Below are 20,878 nucleotides of genomic sequence, written 5' to 3'. Positions count from 1 at the left end.
AGATGAAGTAAACCTGAACTGAATCTGTCAGGGTAACAAGGGTCACAGAGACCTTACCGATTCTTGAAGGACAGCTTTCTCAGTAATGCAGCTTCTCTACTGCTCAGAAAAATCCCATATATTTGTTCTTAATGTCAGAGAGAAGGCATTATCCAAAATGAATATAATGAGCCTTCCCACTGACGCAAGGTTCCATACAACATCCCAGCATATCTAATTTTTCACTTGTACAAGAGCACGTGAAGTGTATGTAGAATACACTTACCACAGTGAGACAGCTAAGGTGCAATTCAGTGGCTGGAAAATTAGCAGCTGCTGTTGTGGGCTTCTGTATAAATACTTATCACAATTGTAATGTAGAATGCAAACTTTGACCAAATATAGACGAGAACTGACTACATAATGGCTGTTATAAAGTTTATCCTTATGCAACCTCAGAAAGAGTAATCCAGAGTTTGGTTCAAGGATTTGAAGATAAGGCAGATACGAGCCACTGCTTAGTTATAGTAATCACTGTTTCCTGTTACAGCTATGACAGAAAACATCTTTTATTAAATGTTTGAGTCCTGATGTCTTTATTTCAGCTGCTATGTGAAAGGAAAACCTCTCTTAGTTTAAGAATTTGGTGCAAAATATGGTTGTGACTAGTTAATGCAAACTTGCTAGGTGCAGTGATCACAGTAGAATATGCGTTCTAGATCTTTTGCTAGTGCCGCTTCCCCAATGAGTGATAAACCAGAGGCAACCTTGGTCTTTTTCCCCACTGGGTTCCTGCAGAGCCCTCCTCGGCTTGCACTCCAGGGAGTGCAGGGATGTACCTCCAGCAGCAGCATTATTTGTGACATATGTGATAGCTCCAGCTCAGCATATTCAATTCACATATTTAGAGGAAGAAGTCCATCATGTTTCTTCTCACCCAGAGATCCCTGGGCAGTAGGCTTGGGCTAGTTTCACAAAAGGGAGGCTTCAGCTGTATCTGTAACAGAACTGACTCAGCTGTGCTGGTGGAAAGTTATGGGATTAAGATGCTGCAAATAACATTGTTTTAAGTTAAAACTTAAGTAGATTTAATAAGTCCCCTGCTCAGAGGTGTTGAATTTACTATAAAGGGTCTTTCAACCAGCTCCCAAGGCTCTGTGTGTCTGTGTGTGGGTAGGTGTGAAGGTTTCCCATGGGGAAGGGTTTGGGTTAAGCTGATCTTCCTCCCTTGATTACTGGGAGTGAGAAGCCCCTACAGGTGTGTCTGCATCCAAGATAATTAGTCAGTTGAGGAGAGAAGCAGTCCCTCAGAGGGCAGGATTTCTGTCTTTCTAGGTAGACATCTAAAAACAGGCTGAATGAGTCATGCCCTAGAGGTGCCTGTCTTCCTCTGTTGACGGTGAAGGGAGCTGGGGGTGACTAGGAAATACAAGTATTTATGCTATAGATGTCTAAAACTGGATGAAATTAATCCTACCTCTTCTATTAAAAAAAAATGAATATATATATTAGATATAAATATATATAAATATGTATATATGCTCCTAATATACAGTTTCCAGTACTGCATTATTTGTCTTCCAGATCAGTGCCACTTAATTGCCACTTTTCAAGAATAACTAGCTCTATCCATGAAGGACCGAAGCTGCTGAGGGGCTCAATGCTGTGATCACTCAGGGTTAGAGACTGGCTCCCAAAGCAGCGCTGGGCCCCACACGAGGTGCCTGTGCTCCCTTCCCATCGCACACTCTGTGAGCCAGAAACCAGTCAGCATTATTCACATGTGGGTGGAAGAAACGAGCATGTCTGTATGAGACAGACAGCCACCGGCAAAACGAGGACAGGATGATTTCAGTGCGTCGTGCCCTGCTCATTACCCAGTGGGGTTTGGGTCTCAGTAGTTCCAGGACCTGAAATAACCAAACCCAGAGCAGAAGAGACTCGATTTTAGCCTGCTGCTTTTTAGTTGAAGCCTGGTTGCTCCCCCGCCTCCCCCCATTATCCCTCCCTAGAGCCCCCTTACATCCTAAATTGAGGGTCAAGGGATCTTCAGCCTGGGACAAATGAGCTTAAATGAAAACAACAAATTACTGCAGAGAGATATGCTAAAATTCCCATTTTGTTTTTGGAAGTTGTTATTTCCATAATTTGCAGCAGCATCCTTAGGGGACAAGAAATCATTTATAAGCATATAAGGTATCTCAAGCATCAGGGCCTGAGGGCACCAGCCACACTTACAGCCCAGCCCACCCTGCCCATGGCCCAGGACCCCATTTCAGCCCGCCAAGGCCATCAGGCCCTGCCCTGCCTGGCCATGGACCCTGCTGATTGGGACCCCGTCCATGTGCCAGCGTCCTGGCCTCGGCCTGTCCCATTCCTCAGGGAGGCGCCCAGGGCTGGGGCTGCTCAGCTCCCTGGTGTGGGGTGGGACAGGTTCAGGCTGCCGGGTGCTGCCTGCCACCATGGGGGTCCCCAGGGAGCCCCAGGCTCTGTGGCACCCTGACAGGGAGGTAAAACAGTGCATATTTACCTGGAAGTCATAAACATGTCAGCAAGTACAAACTTCTAACAATATTTTCTTTATTGGTCATAAAACCCAGTTATCAAAGTCTTTCTCCCTCTACTGCTCTCTGCTGCTGAGATCTTGCTGAAATAATAAAAACCAGTCTTCTGCTTTTATTAGATCCTTCTGCAAGCATAGTGTAAATAGAGAGGCTGATAGGAAAGCCTTAGTTTTCCCGTGGTGATATCTTACTTTTCAGACAAATAAGTACAGAAGCTATCACACACAAGTGGTTCCAGGAAACTGGGCACCAACTGGGAATTTCATGCTGCTGATGAACAAGTAGGTCTTGTGAAATGCTGTCTCAGAGACTTCAGGCCACGGTCAATGTGACCCATGTGTTAAAATCCACTCAGGGAGAAAATAAAGCTGATTATCTGCTGTTTCCTCAGGTCACTGGCTCTTTGCTTGTTTCTCGGGAAGTTTTCTGACACAGCAGTGCAAAGCAGCCCATCCGTAGCTAGTCTGGAGAGAAGATGCAATTAACAGCAAAGCAGAAATTACATCTGTTCCTGGAAATCAGCTTGGCTAGAGACAACAGAAACTTATAGCAGAATAAACCATAAGTGGTTGAAAACACTTGGTGTTGTTTTTTTCCCCCCTAATGTTCAAAATTAATGTCTATGATGCACATGTAATCAGGGTAATGCAGGTGACAGTAAGCAGGTGGCATGGGTGTCATTGCCACAGTCTCTCTCCAGAAATGAGTTGCTGATTATGCTGCCAGTCGCTCCATGGGGTGCAGGACTGAGGAGGGCCCTGACCGCACTGAAGCCCATCGATGCTCCCCCAGAAGCTGTGATGATCACTGCCTACCAACTTCTGCTGTCTTGCAGGGGAGCTCAAGGGGTACTTGTAATTTTGGACAAGGCACATTGGATCCCAATGTATCTGTATGAGTACAGCTAAAGACTGTGGATAAGAATATGTGGGAATATGTTTGGTGTTTCTATTTCCTGAGATTACTACCACATAAGCTAAAAATGGCCAGAAGCCCTGAAACTGCCATTCTAAAATAACCCATTGAAAGTGAACCAACAGACAGGGTGATGTAATTTCAAACCTGAACGTGGTCCGGGTAGTGCTAGATAGCATTACAGAAAAATGTTTGTCTTGGTTCACCAGGGCCATGCACCAGGAAAAATACCTATGCAAAAATAATGTATCCAAGGACTGCAATGGGAGCAGGGACATCGAACCATGACACACACCCCTCAGGCTGCCAGATTCAACAACCGTGCTTTAGATTTCAGGGGGCAGAAGAGAACTGGCCTTTTATCACTTTTTGGGACTAAGGATTTTTCCTACTTCTTTTTAAGGTTTTCTCTTGATAGTGACAGCACTGGAGACATCTTGTCCTTATCGAAGTTGCAGAATAGAAAAGAATGAAGCCACATAGTCTGTATTTGACTGAAAATGTCTAGATGACCAGTAACCCCTCTTTCTGTGTCCTGCTCCCTGTAATTGTGGCATTGACATGAAATGGGCTATTGAAAAGGTCAAGTCTTCAGTGAGGGTTGGAAGGAAACATCCCTGCAGGTATGACACCTGCTGCCACTGGGAAATGTGTTAGGTGTAACTTTCAAATGCCTTGATTTAGGCCTCACATTTTCAAAGCTAAATTTGACGGTCAGTCCCTGGACTCACGAAAGTTCTGTGACTGCTGGTTACAATGCTTTGTACTACATGTAGTGACTTGGTGAGTTCATTTTCAGAGGTTTGAAAGGTAGACCTGAGTCTGGCAAGTAAGTACTTCTCTGCTGAGACCATTTTGAGAGCTACTGTTATTAACAGTGATCACATAAGTAAAAAAAAAAAAAAAAAAAGATCTAGGAAATAAATAGCACTTTACTGTTGGACTTTAGCGGTGGGCTAATTTTCTGGAATTATTATTACTTTATAAAGCAGTTGTGCTTCAGATTTCATTGCTCATGTAAGTTCAGGATATTTTGCAAGTGGAGCGTTTTTGGTCCCATGTCCCCAGAAGCAGCAGAGCAGGGTCACCATAAGACTGCAGCCATTTCTGTCCCCTGCAGAGCAGCCTGGTTGGGTCTGTGCTACATAAGCAAAATAAGACCATGTCATGGAATTCAGGAAAGGGTAAATTATCATCCTTCCTGGTGAATTATTTAATGTGTTTTTGGTCTGTGCTAGCTGGTCCTCCCCAAAACAGCATTTGGGCCCAATTCAACCACTTACATGGGCCAAGGACTGTTTCCAGTAAGACAACAGATTCTGTGGTGGTGGATTAACTGGCTGGATGTGAACTGACCTATACCCCTTTGTCTCTGGGACTGTGAAATGAGGACTGTCCGGTTTTATTTACTGTTACAGGCACTGGTTATTTGCTCTTTCCCAGGAATTCTAGACTTGATTTACTTCATTCACATGCCTGTATCTGTTTTGAAACTCTCTAGCATGCACTAGGGACAGGCAACAGTCCAAAGGGTCACTGTTCAGGGCCAGAGAAACGTTCCAGTTTTTGAAGTATAAATGAAACTTGAAAGCACTGTTTCAGTCATCAGGTATCTCTAAATGGGGCTGGGAAATTTTAAGAAACTAAGATATTTTTTCAGTATTGGCTGAAACTTCAAGCAATACTCTATATGTTACTTCAAGCTCTCTTAAGTTAAACCTGCACAGTACAATACTTGACAGTATCAGATGATTTATGATGATTATCTCATATCCTTGTTTTAGTTTGCTAGGGAATAACTTACTAATAAGTACATGTGAAATCCCAGGTTATTTTGTTAGCATCTGTGAATACATTTTTGTTTTGTCTGTGAAATTCTCTGAGAGTTACCATGTCAACATTTGTTGTGCAATGCTTTCATTTACTGTGTAACAGGGTGAGAACAGCAGTGGGTTTTCCTGTAAATGTGAAATTTTTCTTGGCTAACACAATGTTCAGAGGCTTGCCAAGAAAAAGCTGGGCAGTGGCTCCATGCCTTACTGGCTTGATGGGTATGCTTGGGGGTGCGTGCAGGTGTGTGTCTGTACACATGTGCAAAGAAACAAATTTGCTGGAGGGACTGAAAATGCTTTATCACTGGCCAACACCACCACATGCTCCCATCACCAATACAGCCATGGTTGTTGCAGTCCTCGTTTAGGCTGCAACTAGCTTGCATATGTGAGCACGTACAACAGAGAGGCTTCACCAAAGATGTAATCATTCTTGTCCCTGTAGGTACAAACTCAATGTCAGCACTTCGATTTACTTTTTAGCCTTATGATACATGCCCTCTCTTTCTAAAATCAACAAGAATTGTAAATACTGAGACACTTGAGTGGAGCAGCAAAGCAGCACAAGCAGTCAGTCCTTGCTGGAGATAGCTGTGGCTGGCACTCCTGGTCTTGGCTTTGTATTTGGGCCATCTCTTCTCAGCCTTGTTCAGCTGGCTGAAGTCTCAAAGCACTGCCCTGTGCTCAAGTTAATCCATCCTGATCTACCCAGGGCTTATTAGCTCAGCCATTGTATTGCCCTACTGCAGCTACATGGTCCCCAGATCAGGCTATGCTGTGTCTGGACAGCTTAAAGAGCAGGGAGAGTAGATATGAATAGCCTAAGGCCATCTTTGGGACTTACGAGGATTTTGTCGTCTTGGTAAGTCGTATGGGTAAGCTTCCATAAAACCTGGTAGAGGAAACAATGTAGAGAGAAAAAAAAGGAATAGAACTCTAACTATCCTGTAGATAATGCACCCAAATTTTCCCACTGAGCATTACAATACCTCCTCCTCTTGTTTCAGCCAGTGTTCCAAGGATTAGAAGCAGTCTGACTGCATCTTGGTGGGAGCATCATGCAGAAAGACAGTATTTGTGTGCTGGGAACAATGGTATGTACTGAAACAAAGATGGCAATCCTGTTTTCGTGGAGATATCAGCGTGCATGTCCTGGGAGATGATAAAAATAAATTCATTCTCACTCTGAAAATGCCAGCCTCGGCATCTTTTTCTATTTGGAGGGGATTTACAGCAGCCTTTGCTGCTACATATGCCTGGACTAATTGCACAAGTAGAATGCTGTAACCTGCTTTATGCATGTGACAGTACTTACGTAGCTCTCATCATCATAAGATTTGATCACCTGAGTAACAGTTCTCAAAATGCAAGGACATTGCTTGTGCTTGTTGTGTGTTGTCTTTAGGTAAATAAGGCTTGTAATACAAGCAAGTTCAGTTATGATAATCATTCAGGAAGTGGATGCTACTATCACCGTAAGTTTTAGTGTAATTGCTGTCAACAGTAAAATATAAACCCATTAATTTGCTTTACCAGAAGCTAGTGATCTAGTTTGGTTAAACTACCAGGCTGCTCAAAGCACTATTTGCAGCTCTTTGTCACTGCTTCCCTCTTGTTAAATTTTATTTTGTATATTCACATCTAATACAATTCTTAGAGGTCTGAATATAATAAAAATTCATTTAGAGAAGTGCTAAAGTGAGTTGATAGTTTTCTTTTGCCTGCTGTAGGGCAGGACTTTGCCCACTGGCCTCTGACCAAAAGAAATGAAAACAGCCACCTGAGGAACAAGTGCAGGAGAGCAGGACCTGGAGTATGAGCTCCAAGCAGTTAACATGACTCCTGAGTTTGGCAGAAGACCTGGGGTGCCAGCAGCATCATTCTGCTGATTGGAGACAACTCCTCTGTGTTTTGCAGCAGAGGAAGAAAGATATCAATAGCAGTTTCTATTCCTGTGCCTCCTGTCATAAACAGTAATGGCTCTGCTGTTACAGTGGCAGCTCATCACAGTGAGCAATGTGGCAGAGAACACTGTGGTGGAAATGGAGCTGACCTGTAATAGCCATATGAATCTATTGATGCAATGGCTTTAGGTCGTGACAAGAGCAGGGCAGGAGATTATTGATTAAGCTTCTATTGGGGCTGGAGAGAGAACAAACAAAGACATACGCAACAGCTCCCAGGTTGAAAGCAATTGGCAAAATCATATGGTGTAAAGATCTGTCCCTAAAGAAACTGCAAGCATGTCTCATCAGGTTATGAACTGGCAAGTGAGGGAAAGCAGCAAGTTTAGCCCTACAAGAAGAGGGGTGGAAAAGCGGGAGTGCATGTGCAGTTGGTCAAAGCTAAAGACATTAACAAAACAGGAGAGAAAAGGGACTTCTCAGTGCAGAGAATAATATACCTTGTAAATGTTATTCACACCAGGTTTTTAATGTCTTCAACTTACGTTCTTCTTCAAAACATTTTTGTTTTAGTTAGTGACATTTTGCTTTAGCAGGGCACTAAACTGCTGATCTGTTGTCAGCTGTGAGGTTCCTGGCCAGGGCTGCAGATCAGGGAGTGCTTTGGGAGCCACAGCCTCCCACTCGGTGTGTCTCTCACCCTGAAAGGCAGAGGATACCTCCACCGGGAGAGCTCAAGGAGCCATGAGACGCACAATGGGGATATACAGTCTCCAATGAAAAGATTTGCAAATTGTAGCTCGCATGATTAATGCTACCATTGTAATGTAAATGTTGGTGGACATTTCTTGCTTTCCTTCAGTTAGACACCAGGTGCACATTGGTCCCAAATCTTTTCCATGCAGGCAGGCTCCCATATGGGAGGAAGTTGGAAAGCTTCTCCCATGGCACTGTATAGGAAAACAAGGTCTCTGTCACTGTTCAGGTGCTGAGTTGCTGCTCCTAGATTAGGGAAACATACATCAGAAAATCTTTATTCTTTCTTAAGTTTCCGCTAGCTACTTGTCTGTTCTGCTTGGAAATACTCCATGTCTTATGCTTAACCTGGGGCCACTAGTGCTCTGTGCCATTCCTGCTGTATCCTTCCCACCTTTGCTTCCAGGCTGTCTCCTTCCACCTTTTCCAGCTTGCTGATTTTCAGAAAGCGAGCCTGTGTGCAGGGCCATTTGAGCAGGAGCCTACCAACCTGTGTTGTCCTTTCAATAGTATTTGAATCTGTTGACTACCTTTTAACAACACGTAACTGAGTGTTAGACATCCCAAAGGGATTCTTTAGTATCTTCCATGAAAACCGGCAGCGGGGTAGAGGAAGATCTCTTCTGTGTCTTCCCCGAAGGAAAGGACACAGTGCATACTCATTCTTCCTAATCAAAGACTCAGGGGGTGGTGGTGGGGCGGTGGTGGGGGGTGCGGGGCGGGTGTGGGAAGGAGAACAAAAAATACTAGACAACCAGGTCTTGATAGTTCTGCTGCCCAGAGGACTACTTTTTTGCCAGGAAGGAACCAAGGCTCAGTTTCACTCCACATGATGGGACTGTTTACCACATAGTGTAAACTAGGAGGAATTCTTTTCAGTGTTACTGTTTTATAAAGGTCCCTCCACTCTGTCCTTGTACCCGCTGCTCTGCCTCAGGCAAGCCTTTTTACTGCACAATTTGTGGTGGTATCTTCCAAGTCACTGGCGTCAAATGATCCCATGAGTCTGGCTCATCAGTATAGATAACAAGCTTACCTTACCTCAGTCTGAGTTACATTTAATCTGCCACAGCATTGCCCAGTTTCCCAGTTGGTTTCTGTCTTTCAACAGCTTCTTAGAGAGTAATGTTTTTTTAGCTGAATGTAATTTGCAAAAATTTATCACCTTGCTGTGAGGTTTCTCCTTCATTCTTTCTCCTTCTCTCTTCAAGCAATATATGAAACTGTTGGTGCCTCTATGCATCCCTGGGAGGATCTGATCTTATTGATAATAGGAGCAAATATTTAGGATATTGCATGAACAGTAATATGCTCCCTCTTGGGACATGTATGCATTGCAGGTCTCTTTGCATCTGGCATCAGAGACTGCAAAATGTGAAAGCAAGGCAGAGTAATGCTTTCGGTAGCTTAAAAGACCCCAGTTCCCATAAAAGGCTGTTGTCTGCTATGGAAATGTTCTGTAGTTCTCTATTTCTGCTCTTCACAGTTCAGCTGCCCAAAGTGCAGGTCATCTAATATAAAATTCCCCCAGGTATCCCGACACATGGTGATGGGCCAAATGCTCCCAAAAGCAACACATGGTCATTTAGTTCAGGAAAAACAAAGGAGTTTACCACTCTTCCAGGTAATTTTTCTAATTATGGAACCATGATCCCCTCTTTGTTCTTCTCGTCTGATACTAATTCATCTGACTTTGTTCCCTCACCAAGAAAAAGTGTCTTACAGTTCCTTTTTAGTTTAACAATGGTAAGGTGAAGAAGTGGACCACAGTGACTAGGGATACTTCTGTACTGAAAGGACCAAAGTGTGGCCAGCAGATGTGCATATCATAGGAATGAATGAACAAATGATCGGACACATTGTCATCCCAGTCACTGGTCCTACATGAGCCTGGATTTCCTTCATTAAATAGTCATATTGCTTTGAAGAAAACTTCTACCTACTCACTTCCTTCTTATTCCCTCCCAAGCAGCATTAGACAGTCAGCTGATTGTTTATAAAAGAAAGAAAAAAAGGTATCATGCCTGTTCTGAAATACTGTAAGATGACCTCAGATTTTCAGGAGGGATGATGGAACTGACATGCTTTCTGACCTGGCCAAGCACAAGACTGAAAACAGCATGCAGAAGAAGTGAGGCAGGGAAAGGACTGTGGTGTCACAGCACAAAGGGGAGCAGACCTTTGCCAGACACCTGCAGGCAAGAGTCTATGAGGTGTCCACAGGGAAGGAGCTGGCTGGGCTGAGAAGTAGGAGGGGAAAAGATGGAGTGGGTAATTATAAAGGAAAAGGAGAGAAAAAGGATCCCTGTGAAGATTTAGATGAGTCAGATAAACAGCGAGATGTCAGGGACTGGATGAAGCATTTGAAATGCAGCCTTCATTAATACTTTGTCTGTCTTATCTCAGACTAATTTACTTTATGGACATGGAGTTCTGTTCCCCCTGATGTATCGAGATGATTATCAGGCAATCTTGCTGGTTTTTTAAACTGTTTCTTAAGCAGGAATTCTCAACATTTCATGAAGTCCTGTGCTGGTTTTCTGCGTTTCACTGTGTTTGAAGACATGAATCACCAAGTCACTATTGTTCCTGTGCTATCTATCAAGAAATTTCCAGGCAATTTTCTCTTGCCTCCAGCATCTATGGAAGCTATTGTTACCCAGTGGGCTCATGGTACAATCACATGTTGTGCCAGCTGCCCCAAGAAAAAGCCTAGAAATTGTGGACAAGAGAGTAGGGAGTAACCAAGGGGCAAACATCTGTCTGCTCGCCAAACGTGCTACTCCTGAGCAAATTACATAGACCCAATAGCAGATTAAACTAATTTGGCTTTTATTCTACTTGTTTTCATCTATAAGCTATTACAAGAATTTGCTATTTGTTCAAAAAACAAAAAACCTGCCATAAAGTTCCAGACAGCATAAAGGTCGGGAAGCCCTTCTGGTTAGTGGGGTGGCAACCTTCCCCTCCACACAGCTGTCACCAGGAGAGGGAGTCTCCAAGGGAAAGCAAGCTGCTCCTGTTCTGGCTTAATGCTTTTTGTCAGCACAACGGTAAGCAAAGCTTTTCCAGCTGAGGGTAGTGTTTATGTGAGGAATCTACAGGTATAAACATGACAACCAAGAGAGATGTTTTATCTGGTAGGTATTTATTGATAATAAGAAATAAAATCTGTCACTTAAAAAGCATACAGGCTTCCTGCTGATAGTACTGCACTTGCTATCCTTGTTTGCACCTGAGAATAGTCAAAAGGTATCTGACTTCCAGGACAGGTACCTGAATGGACTTGCAAGGTACACCATAGGTAAGCAAAGATGTCACTGTCTAACTACACTAGACAGCATGCATAACTGCATAAGGAAAGAGTAACAGACTTCTTTTACTCAGGAACAGTCTTAGGAGATTGTCCAAAGGTCACTCCAGAGGGACTGCATGCCGAGTGTCTCCATTTCTGTGAAGATACACTTTCCATAATAACTGTCTTTGAGAAAGTTTTGCTGTGGTGGAAGGCCTCTACATGCAACGGTCTGTAAGCAAACTGGTCTTGGCACAACCATAAATGCATGCGACATGCAACTGAGTTAGCTGCCCTTGCAAATGTAGCCCATGATGATAATTACAACAATGTAAAATGATGATTTTTCATGAAGTGGTTCTGTGTATGAGAAGCTGCAAGCATAGGCATCTTCTCATTAAGCTGGCTTTACTATTAATGCACATTGTTTTGACCTGTAAAAGCTTTAGGCTCTATGAGAGGTTCAATGCTGTGCATACTGTTTGCTCAACTGAATAAGGCACAGCAGGGAGAAGCTACTTTATTAAAAGAGAAGAATCATACTTCTTACTCTGTAAAGCTTGTTCTTTTTTTTTTTTTTTTTCAATCTAAGTCTACTCAGTCCATGCATATGTTTGTGTGGCTTTAAGAAAAATGTATTTACAATGTCAGACATTGTAATCCATTATTATAAATGCTAGTTCAGCAACTGCAGTATTGCACTTCGGCAATATTTTTTAATTCTGAAGGAAATGTGAGGTAAACTTGCTAGTGCTAAGTGTGGGGCATAAGCAAGAGCCCTGTCATGAGCAGTAGTGGTGAGTGCAGCTCCCTAATGAAGCACCTCAGGCCCTGATTCAAAGCTGACCAGAGCTGATGCACAGTCTCATCAGCTGTGGCGGGCTTCACAGCAGAGCTTACATTTGGTAAAGCAACGTTCAAAGTACGTCCTGCCTAAGAGCTGACACATTTTGACATATCCCATGGCAATAAGCAAAACGAACCGTAACATATCTTATTTGCTCTGTACATCGCAGGGCCTTATGCTGACAAGGGCGACAGTCTCCCCCTGGCATCTGAGCCGCCCAACCTCACACTCGGTCATGGTCCGACGGGAAGCAGAGCCACTCACTTCAGCACAGATCTGGATGCCTCCTTCCTCACACAGCCCATCTTCATCACAAACACAGCTGTTGGATTGCGCTAAGCGAAATCACAGAGAAAACACTCAGGATGGTATCCAACTGAATAAAAAACAGACTAAAATATTTCCAGCAAAACTGCAGGGTTGACAGCAATTTGCTGGAGGTGCTCAACAGAAGAAAGACAAGGACCTGTTGGAGTGGGTCCAAAGGAGGGCCAAAAAATGGTCAGAGGGATGGATGGAACACTTCTCCTATGAGGACAGGCTGAGAGAGTTGGGGTTGTTCAGCATGAAGAGAAGACTCTGGGGAGACATTATAGCTGCCTTTGAACAGTTCAAGGGAGCTTATAATAAGAAAGATGGGGACAGAATTTTTAGCAGGGCCTGTAGAGATAGGACAAGGGGTAAAGTTTTTAAACTAAAAGAAGGTGGGTTCAGATGAGATACAAGGAGGAAATTTTTTATGATCAGAGTGGTGAAACACTGGAACATGTTGCCCAGAGAGGTGGTAGATGCCCCATCCCTGGAAGCCTTGAAGGTCAGGTTGAACAGGGCTCTAAGCAACTTGATCTGGTTGAAGATGTCTACACTTCCTGGGCTAGATGACTTTACAGGTTCCTTCCAACCCTAAACATTCTATGATTCTTTTCCTAACCAGAGTAACATTAGCTGATACTCAGGTTCAGTGATAAAACTAGAAGTGGAGACAAGTGGTGCACTGCTGGGGCTTCCTCTGCTCAGAGAGGCTGGTAGCGCTTGTGGGAAACACTTGCTCAAGATGCCTGAGGTATGTCAGGTATTTCTGATGTTACTGCTTGAACCAGTTCACGTATCTACTGCTCCAGAGTCCAAACAACATGTAAGATGAGAGATCTGTCTTTGGATCAGTAACAAACTGATCATACAGACACCTGAAACTGTTATCTTCATTTACATACTGGCAGTTTCACTAAAATCAAAGAATCTTCTCCTACAAACAAATGTGCATAGTTCTATCAGTTATGACAGCTAAACAATCATATAGGAAGGTCTCATCTGAGATTTACTTTTCATAACTCTGTCTTTGTTTTGGTGTTGTATGTTTTGTTAGGGTTTGGGGTTTTTTGCCTGTGTTTGTCTCTCCTGAAGCTCCAGCCAGTTTTGATTATGTCTTTTTATTATTTTGGCTATTCAACCCTGTTAGACAAAAGAGATGAACCCTTATCAAGTAATCTTTTTTATTTTCAAAATATGACAATAACTGTGCCTCTAGCTGGAGCACTTCTAGAAACCTAATTTACTCCTTTATCTTCCCATTTCTGGCAACCCTCCATTAAAGGCAGTGTAGTGTAGGACACTCAGGGAAATTACATTAGGGAATTTGAAAACTTCCACTGCAGACAGATTGCAAAAAGCTGGGACTATTTCCTCTGAGGGAAGAGACATTCATCTTTGATCGTAATATGAGAAACAGGATAGGCAATGAAGTACAAATAAAAGTAAATGGCTTTCCTAGCTAGTATAGAATAAGACATTGAATTCCTTGACATAAAATACTGCTGGGGATACTGCTCGGCAAATTTTAGGAAAGGATTTGCTGTTCCTGTGGGCAGTAAGGACTTCCGGAACTACTGTGTTGAGGAATTTAAAACAGCTGGATACAGTAAAAAAAGATAGGGCAAGGGTTTCACCCAAAACTTCCCAGGGACCAACAGGTGAATTCATTTAGCAGGGACTAGGAATAAACTTCTCCTGCAGATAGTGCATTTTGTTACTGTGTCCTGCAGGGTTTTCTTTTCCATGGTCGGAGCTTCCTGCCATGTTTGGACACCAAACACTGGGCTGATGGTTTGAACTCGCTTAGCAGTACCTGGTGCTTCTGGGAGGGTCTGGAGATACCATACCAGGACAGACCTATAGCTAATGCATAACAGGGGATATAGACCTAATTTTAAAAACATTATTTCATTCATAAATAACAATAAAATTTGTAAACAATTTTGCTTACAATTGTGAAGAATCTCTTACCATCACATTTTTCCCATGAACGGCATGATCCACACGGTATTTCAGCTGCCTGAGGTATTTTGCAGTTTTCTGCGTTAGTAACAGAATATTTTCTGCCCATGCACTCCAAGGCATGCATCTTGCAAATAGTTAAAGGTGTGTTTCTCTTGGTTCTTTGATCTGTAGCACAGGTGTCCAGGGAAGGACTGAAAACAAAAGCAGAGACTGGGCTATTTAAATGTGCTTTTTCTTGGTACCCCTTAAGAATTGCTAAGGATGTGAAAAACATTCAGGGTCCAGTTCCAATTTCCCTGTTCATTGAAGTACATCCTAGGATTGAGGCAAGGGAACTTGAGACATAGACATGTGAATAATTCAGCCCTTTCTTTTCCACATGATGCTGCACCTCAGCAATGCCAGGATCTGTCCCCTCTGAAGGACATGGATATTACTGGGCATTTGCCATTAACCTCAGTAGCAGTGAGGCTGAGACTTTAGTTAAAAAAGGTTCAGACCTCAATCTAATATATCGCACATGTATGCATATTAAGTACATACATAGAAACATATCATACACATATGGTATGTACACACATGCATGTTCATTACAATGTTTCATAAGTATTTCATAATTAAAAGACATTAGATTATGCTTAAAGACTTTTTCTCTGCTGTCCTTGAAAACCTTAACTTTTACTAAACAAAATGTTATGATCCAACATCAGAGACCAAAGATATTTCTGGAAATACACATAATGTCCACAGAAAATTAATGAAAAATCTGCTCTATTTATGCAGGGAATTTGTTTGTATATTTCTTGAAATTCAGATATTGTTCTAACACTCACAAAAATTAGCTCGTAAAAGTGGTAATAGCAATTCTTGGACAACCTTAAACAGCATTAGCTTTGGGGACAGTTCCAAGAAGTTGCTATAATTTGTGTTTCATGCTGTAAGAACCCTTCCATTATTTCTGGATTTTAATCTCAAACCCCAAACTTGTCCACTTATTCTCAGTGCAATAAGTGGCATCTGTGTGGAGTGAACAATAAAAGTGCCTGTCTAGAACAGGGCATGCCTGTGCTTTCCCAGATGCACTTTACAGCCAGAGGTAAGGTGCCACACAGGGTATGAGAGAGCAGAGATGTGTTCTCAGGGGATGAGGACCTTTGAAATGGGGCACCAAAGGATTATTCTCAGTACAGCTCCTCCTTCGGAGCTCACAAACACTCCCACCGAAACTTTTAGTGTCTAATGGGTCAGTTCTGAGGGTCAATCTCAGCTACACAGGTGTTTGGTGGGGAGGAGAGGCTGATGAGGAACAGGCAAATGGCCCTAATGATCTTCATGGGACTGTCTGAAGGGATGGGTAACAGTCCTTGTGAAAGTGGCTAGTGAGAGTAGGCAAGAGGAATTTGGAAGAGGGAAGGTCTAGTAAGAAGGTCCTGACTCAAACCTTGCTCACTTGCTGGCCAAGTGTTAAGACTTATTTTTTTTTTCCTGGGAATTAGGAAGTGGTTTTTAATCTATATGATGAAAAGTGCCTGCTCTAAGCTTTGGGAATGGTTCTTTGTGAGATGGTTTTGAAGCCTCTTAAAAGAGCTAGCTTTACAGAAATTTTAAACTACCTGTAACATAGTGCACCTTGAAGATATTTAAAAAATGGCACAGAGTTCATCAGCTGAGCCTGAAAACTTGGCTGCATCTACCTGCAACTGAATATGTCCTGAAGATTATTAACTTCATTACACCTCCTACTGAAGTTAGTATCAACAACTGCAATGGCTCCCTTAACTGCTATGCTCAGTCAAAATACCAGCCATTAAAACTCTAGTAAAGTTTCTTGCCTGAACTTTCCTTAAGGCTCCTTTGTTAACATAAAGAATAAGGTTAACCTTATTCTGAGGCACACTAAGAGGACAGCCCAAGGGATGCATCCCCAAGCAGCTGACAAAGGAACCCGGTGCCTTTGTCTGCATCATGTTGTTTGCTCATCTGGCTGCACAGCCTATGAGTTAGTGGTGCACAGAATTATAACGTGAAGTTATCTTTACAGACAGAGGGATAAGAAAAACTTTATCTTTAAATACCACCTTAAATTCGGAAGAACAAAGTGTGATTCAGGGAAAGCATCTAATCTTTAATTAAGTTGTTTATTATGTCTAAAATTGTTCAGAGGCCTTCTTTATTTGCCTGAGTGATAAATCTTAATATGTAAGTCTTAAGGTCAAAATCTTGTACACAAGGCAGCTTAATTTAGCTGAAAAGATTAAGGCCAAACACAACTGCACTAATCTGCCTGCTCTGCACCACTTTAGCAACACCCAAAAGAAGGGAGAAGGCTGACTGAACCAGCTGCCGAAGGCTGAACCGAGGGGTTCACGCTCCACGTTGCCAATCTCTCACTACAGTATAATCCCTCGAATTGTCTTGAGAGTGTCTCACATACTAGCTTCAGCTGGGTCAGCTGGGAGAAAGCCAGTGGACATCAACATGTTCAGATGCATAAGAAAAAGGATGAAGAATCTGTACTCAGAAATTAATAATTTGCACTCATTGCTGAGAAGGGATATTACAAGGCTGGGAGCACCATAGCAGTGCAATAGAAATTATTAGAGGCAAAGAAGAATCTTTGTGTAAAGTGAATGTGAGAAATTCAATACCTTTTACCTAAAAAAGAAGGCTTGGATAAGAACAAGCTTTTACTAAGGCAGATATTGTAAGAAATTAAAGAGCATATGCAAGGCAGCAAATACCTTCTCTCCCTTTCACCTACAATGAGAGGCAGGCAGCTTTCAATGAAACTAAAAAGTGAAAAATTCAGCATCCTGGTAATTATTTTAGCTTCTTAAAATTATATTCAAGACCAGAAGTTATAATCTAACACATGCCAAGAACTCTTAGGAGAGACATAGATGCTGTGCAAATAACTTCTGAGGAAAAAAGAGAGAGTCATATTTTAAAATTATCAACTCTCATGTTTCACTGTGGAGATAGTCTTCAGCTGCTGGAGGCTGAGGTTTCATCCGTATTAATGCACTGTGCTCTGACCCCTTCCTTACACCAGAGTCAATTCACACAGAACAGCTGGTGTCCATACTGTTAAACTTTCTTTGTGGAGGGCATCAGATGGAAATGGTCCCTGACCCTAGTAACTCCCGCCCTGTGCCTGGGAATTATCCAGGAGTTGGCCCTTGCTGAAGCTCTGTGAGGAGCTGCTTTAGCAATTTAGCAGCTCTAATGCCCAGGATCATTCCCTTGCTCTAACTGATGAGGATAGATGTAGCCTAAGGCACCATGTCATGAGGGACAAATTACCCCTCACCAGCCTGTTACAGGGTTCTTGTGCTGTCCCAGGAAGCCTCAGTTGTTAGTCTCTTGGAAACCGAAAAGATGTAGGATGGGTCTGAAACCACGGTGTTCCTGAATTCCCGTGTGAACTCTTGTTCCCAGCTGTCTTCTGCGCAAAGGCTGCTGCTGAAAGTCACTGCCACAGCAAAGCAAGCCAAGTTACTTCTGCTCTTTGAGGAAGGACCAAGATCTGCTTACGTGCCTTACTCCTACAGCCTTCACAGGCTGGCAGATTAGTCTGCTTTGACAGCTGATGATTTATCCTTCTATTATTAGATGTGTTATTTCAAGACAGAGTGAAAAGATGGCATCAGGTAATAGAAATGACTGTTATCTATCTTCTGCCATTTTGAACATAATTATAAAAAATAGAAACATGCAAGTAGTAGATTAATTATAACTGAAGCCTGGATGCATAACTGAATGTAATTCATTTAACTTCCAAGGTTATTGTGACTCTGCCCAAGGCCTTCCCTAGCACTGTGGACTCCCCTCATCTTCCACTGTAACTACCTTAACACACCCATGAACCAAAGGAGGGGTTGTTGCCTCACTTTAATGAGTATCAAAACAAAAAGAGTAGGACCAGGTTATTTAGAATATTTAGGTGTTTAAGGATAGGAACAGAGCCTTAGCACAGCTGTTACAAACCTGGCACGTACCTTTGCATGCAAGGCAATGGCCTCAGACTGTAGGGAACTGCCTAGTGGATCTACAAACCTGAACTAAGCTCACCAACTTTAATTTTGAGATGCTCAAAGTATAATAATTTTAGATGAGAACTAGAGTCACTGTGCAGTGCACTCTTGAGCTATGTGGCTGATGGAAAGTACACAGCCTCAGCTGAGAAATTCTGTTACCTTGAAATCACTGGAGATGACTTAAAAATTTCTTCTTCCTACTACACAAGGATAAGACCAATTTAGTCTGTTATCCTGGACTCTCCAAACTGCTCAGCTCCTGCTGTGACATAAACCTGGCCAGATTTCATATCCAGAGCTCACACCTGCTGTTATGACTTTATAGGAGATTTCATCCTGTCTATGCAAACCAGCCCAGATGTTGGAGTGCTGAGCTCTTTCGCACATCTGGCCATCAGCACCAGGTGGTCTCAAGCATTTTCTTGTTACTCCCCTGTTTTGCGTCTGTTACCTCTATGTTTAGAAAAGAACTGAGAGAGTTACTTGTTTCCTTATATTTCTCCTGCATTGCTTATTGCAGAATATAGGCTTAGATCAAACAGGAAACAATAAACTCTGGTCTACAAGTTATGAGCTCAGGAAAGGTGACACGACTGCTCTGTGCAAACTGCTGTGTAAATGGGAGATTAGATTATTGTGGCTTTCATAACTCTCCAGTCTCTCATCAGGAGAAAGAAATCAGCTTTATTTTGCTAGCTTACTGCTTTGATGGTTTATGTCCCAAGGGCCTCTGTTCTAACTTTTCCTCAATCTTCTAAATCTTCAAAATATCATTGTATCTTTTTCCATCTATTTCACAGATCAAGTGGAGCTGAAATTATGCCTTCACCTTCTGTCATCCAACCAAATTCCATCACTGCCAAAACCCACTGACAGCTCTGACAAGGCAGGTAAGTGATGAACAGGACACAGATTGAACTGTAAAGCAAACAAATTACAATGCCTCCTTCTCATATGAGTAAGGCCTTCTCATCTGTCATAGACTGAAGACTTAAGAAATTTAATTGGTCTTGAATAAAGTGAGAAAGTCATTGCCAAATTCAGCCTGAACTTACCCACACTCATAGGGCATTTTGCACACACATTGTGACTGATGTACTTTCTCCCATGGCTGACATTTAGGCTCTGTCACTTCTGGTTTCACACTGGGCACTGAAGTAGAAGAAAACAGATAGTGCTATTAAGGGTCAGAAAAACAAGGGCTGTTAAAGGTCTACTCTGAAATTATCTTATTAGTTGAGCTTAAAAGGCACTGAATTGTACAACCATGACATAAAATCACATCCTGCATGCTCATTAAAAGTATCTACTGCATGAAAGTAATCAACATTATTAAGAAGATACTATACACTTTGCAAAGTTACTGTTCAGTAATTTATTCACGGGTCGTGAGTCAGATGGAAGGAGACAGATACTATGCTCAAGCTTAAACATTCATCTAATTTCTGCAGCAGCTGTTTGTTTCTGCTAAACTGAGCAGTGCTGAATCATAGTTGGCAACAGCTTTATCATTAGGTTTCAGAGTTACTGGCTTCACTATTGTCACTAGAAAAGCTAAGGCTTCGAAGTCCTATGTGAAAGTGTGAACTTGAATATCTTTATACACTGATGGTGATGACTACTACAAGTTCTATCATTAGTCCTCAGCCTGCACTAACTTTAAAAACAAAACCAATAGTGATTATTGAGGAGTTTTCGTCATTGCACATGTACTATTCTTTGAGTGCTGAGTTGTATTCCAAGCTTGAAAATGAAATCAGCCTTTGCTAAACGTTCCTCTGGAGATGTCTATAGCAAGTAATAGCAAGAAAGTTTTATCCTGATTTGTGTTTTAGATTATATGTCTGTAGTTTTCTATGTTAACGTGAAACTTTACTACCCCTGAATATTGTTGCCTTTTTAAAAAAGAAAAATTCAACAAATCTCCCTTATGGATTAAGACTTTTTAAGCCAAATAGGCAGAAATAGCCAGAGAAGAAAAAATTAAAGTGTTGCCATGCATTGCAATACAGACAGCAGACATAACCATGTCTGCTTGAAGAGCGGAAGTTTCCAACAAAGATCACTGCCTTGTCTCCATCCCTGGGGCTGTTGGCTGTATAGCTGACTGTTACCAACGCTATTGCTAAATACTCTCACCTAAATGTATGTGTGCTGCATTGTCTGCATATATATTTTTTTTCTTATTTTTTAGCTGTTTTATCTCATTGTCCTTGTTTTCTTAACTGTTGTTGTGTTATTCTAATCTAATTGTTGTGTCCCTCCCCCCCCCCCCTTTTTTTTTTAACTTTTGTACTAATATAATGTTCCCTTACAGCCAGGCACAAGCTGTTTCTAAGGATAGAAGCATTTGAAACTGGTTTTAGTTATTACCATAATTTGAATACATGATGTAAGAAAAAAAATTTATTAAAATCAGTCACTACAGCTAAGTCTAAGGAGTAATTGGCAACAGTACTTCAGCACTTTAGC

At 42.1% G+C, this 20,878-nt stretch overlaps 1 protein-coding gene and 2 long non-coding RNA genes across 3 annotated transcripts in view; 1 reads left to right on the top strand and 2 right to left on the bottom strand.

Annotated features, from left to right (window-relative positions):
* Positions 1 to 500: 500 nt before the first annotated feature.
* On the bottom strand, positions 501 to 6,417 carry LOC129734702 (uncharacterized). The gene is made up of 3 exons (XR_008730209.1): positions 6,280 to 6,417; positions 6,135 to 6,182; positions 501 to 3,007 (listed from the first exon to the last, which is right to left on the bottom strand). It is a non-coding gene; the product is annotated as an uncharacterized LOC129734702 (long non-coding RNA).
* The window catches only part of LOC114017017 (uncharacterized), an 18,871-nt gene continuing 1,093 nt past the window's right edge, over positions 3,101 to 20,878 (top strand). The window contains exons 1-3 of the long non-coding RNA XR_003561821.2: positions 3,101 to 6,152; positions 6,298 to 6,384; positions 19,207 to 19,296. This is a non-coding gene — a long non-coding RNA (uncharacterized LOC114017017). The remainder of the gene's footprint in view (positions 6,153 to 6,297; positions 6,385 to 19,206; positions 19,297 to 20,878) is intronic.
* Positions 11,078 to 20,878, bottom strand: part of C7 (complement C7) — a 23,986-nt gene continuing 14,185 nt past the window's right edge. The window contains exons 16-18 of the mRNA XM_027811404.2: positions 19,462 to 19,558; positions 14,376 to 14,560; positions 11,078 to 12,427 (exon numbers count right to left, since the gene is read on the bottom strand). Coding sequence (XP_027667205.2) covers positions 12,240 to 12,427; positions 14,376 to 14,560; positions 19,462 to 19,558 — 470 coding nt within the window. The 3' untranslated portion in view covers positions 11,078 to 12,239. The remainder of the gene's footprint in view (positions 12,428 to 14,375; positions 14,561 to 19,461; positions 19,559 to 20,878) is intronic.

This window comes from Falco cherrug, chromosome Z (genome assembly GCF_023634085.1).
Source record: "Falco cherrug isolate bFalChe1 chromosome Z, bFalChe1.pri, whole genome shotgun sequence".
In the NCBI taxonomy this organism is placed as follows: Eukaryota; Metazoa; Chordata; class Aves; order Falconiformes; family Falconidae; genus Falco; species Falco cherrug.
This window is presented reverse-complemented; position numbering and strand designations above follow the sequence as displayed.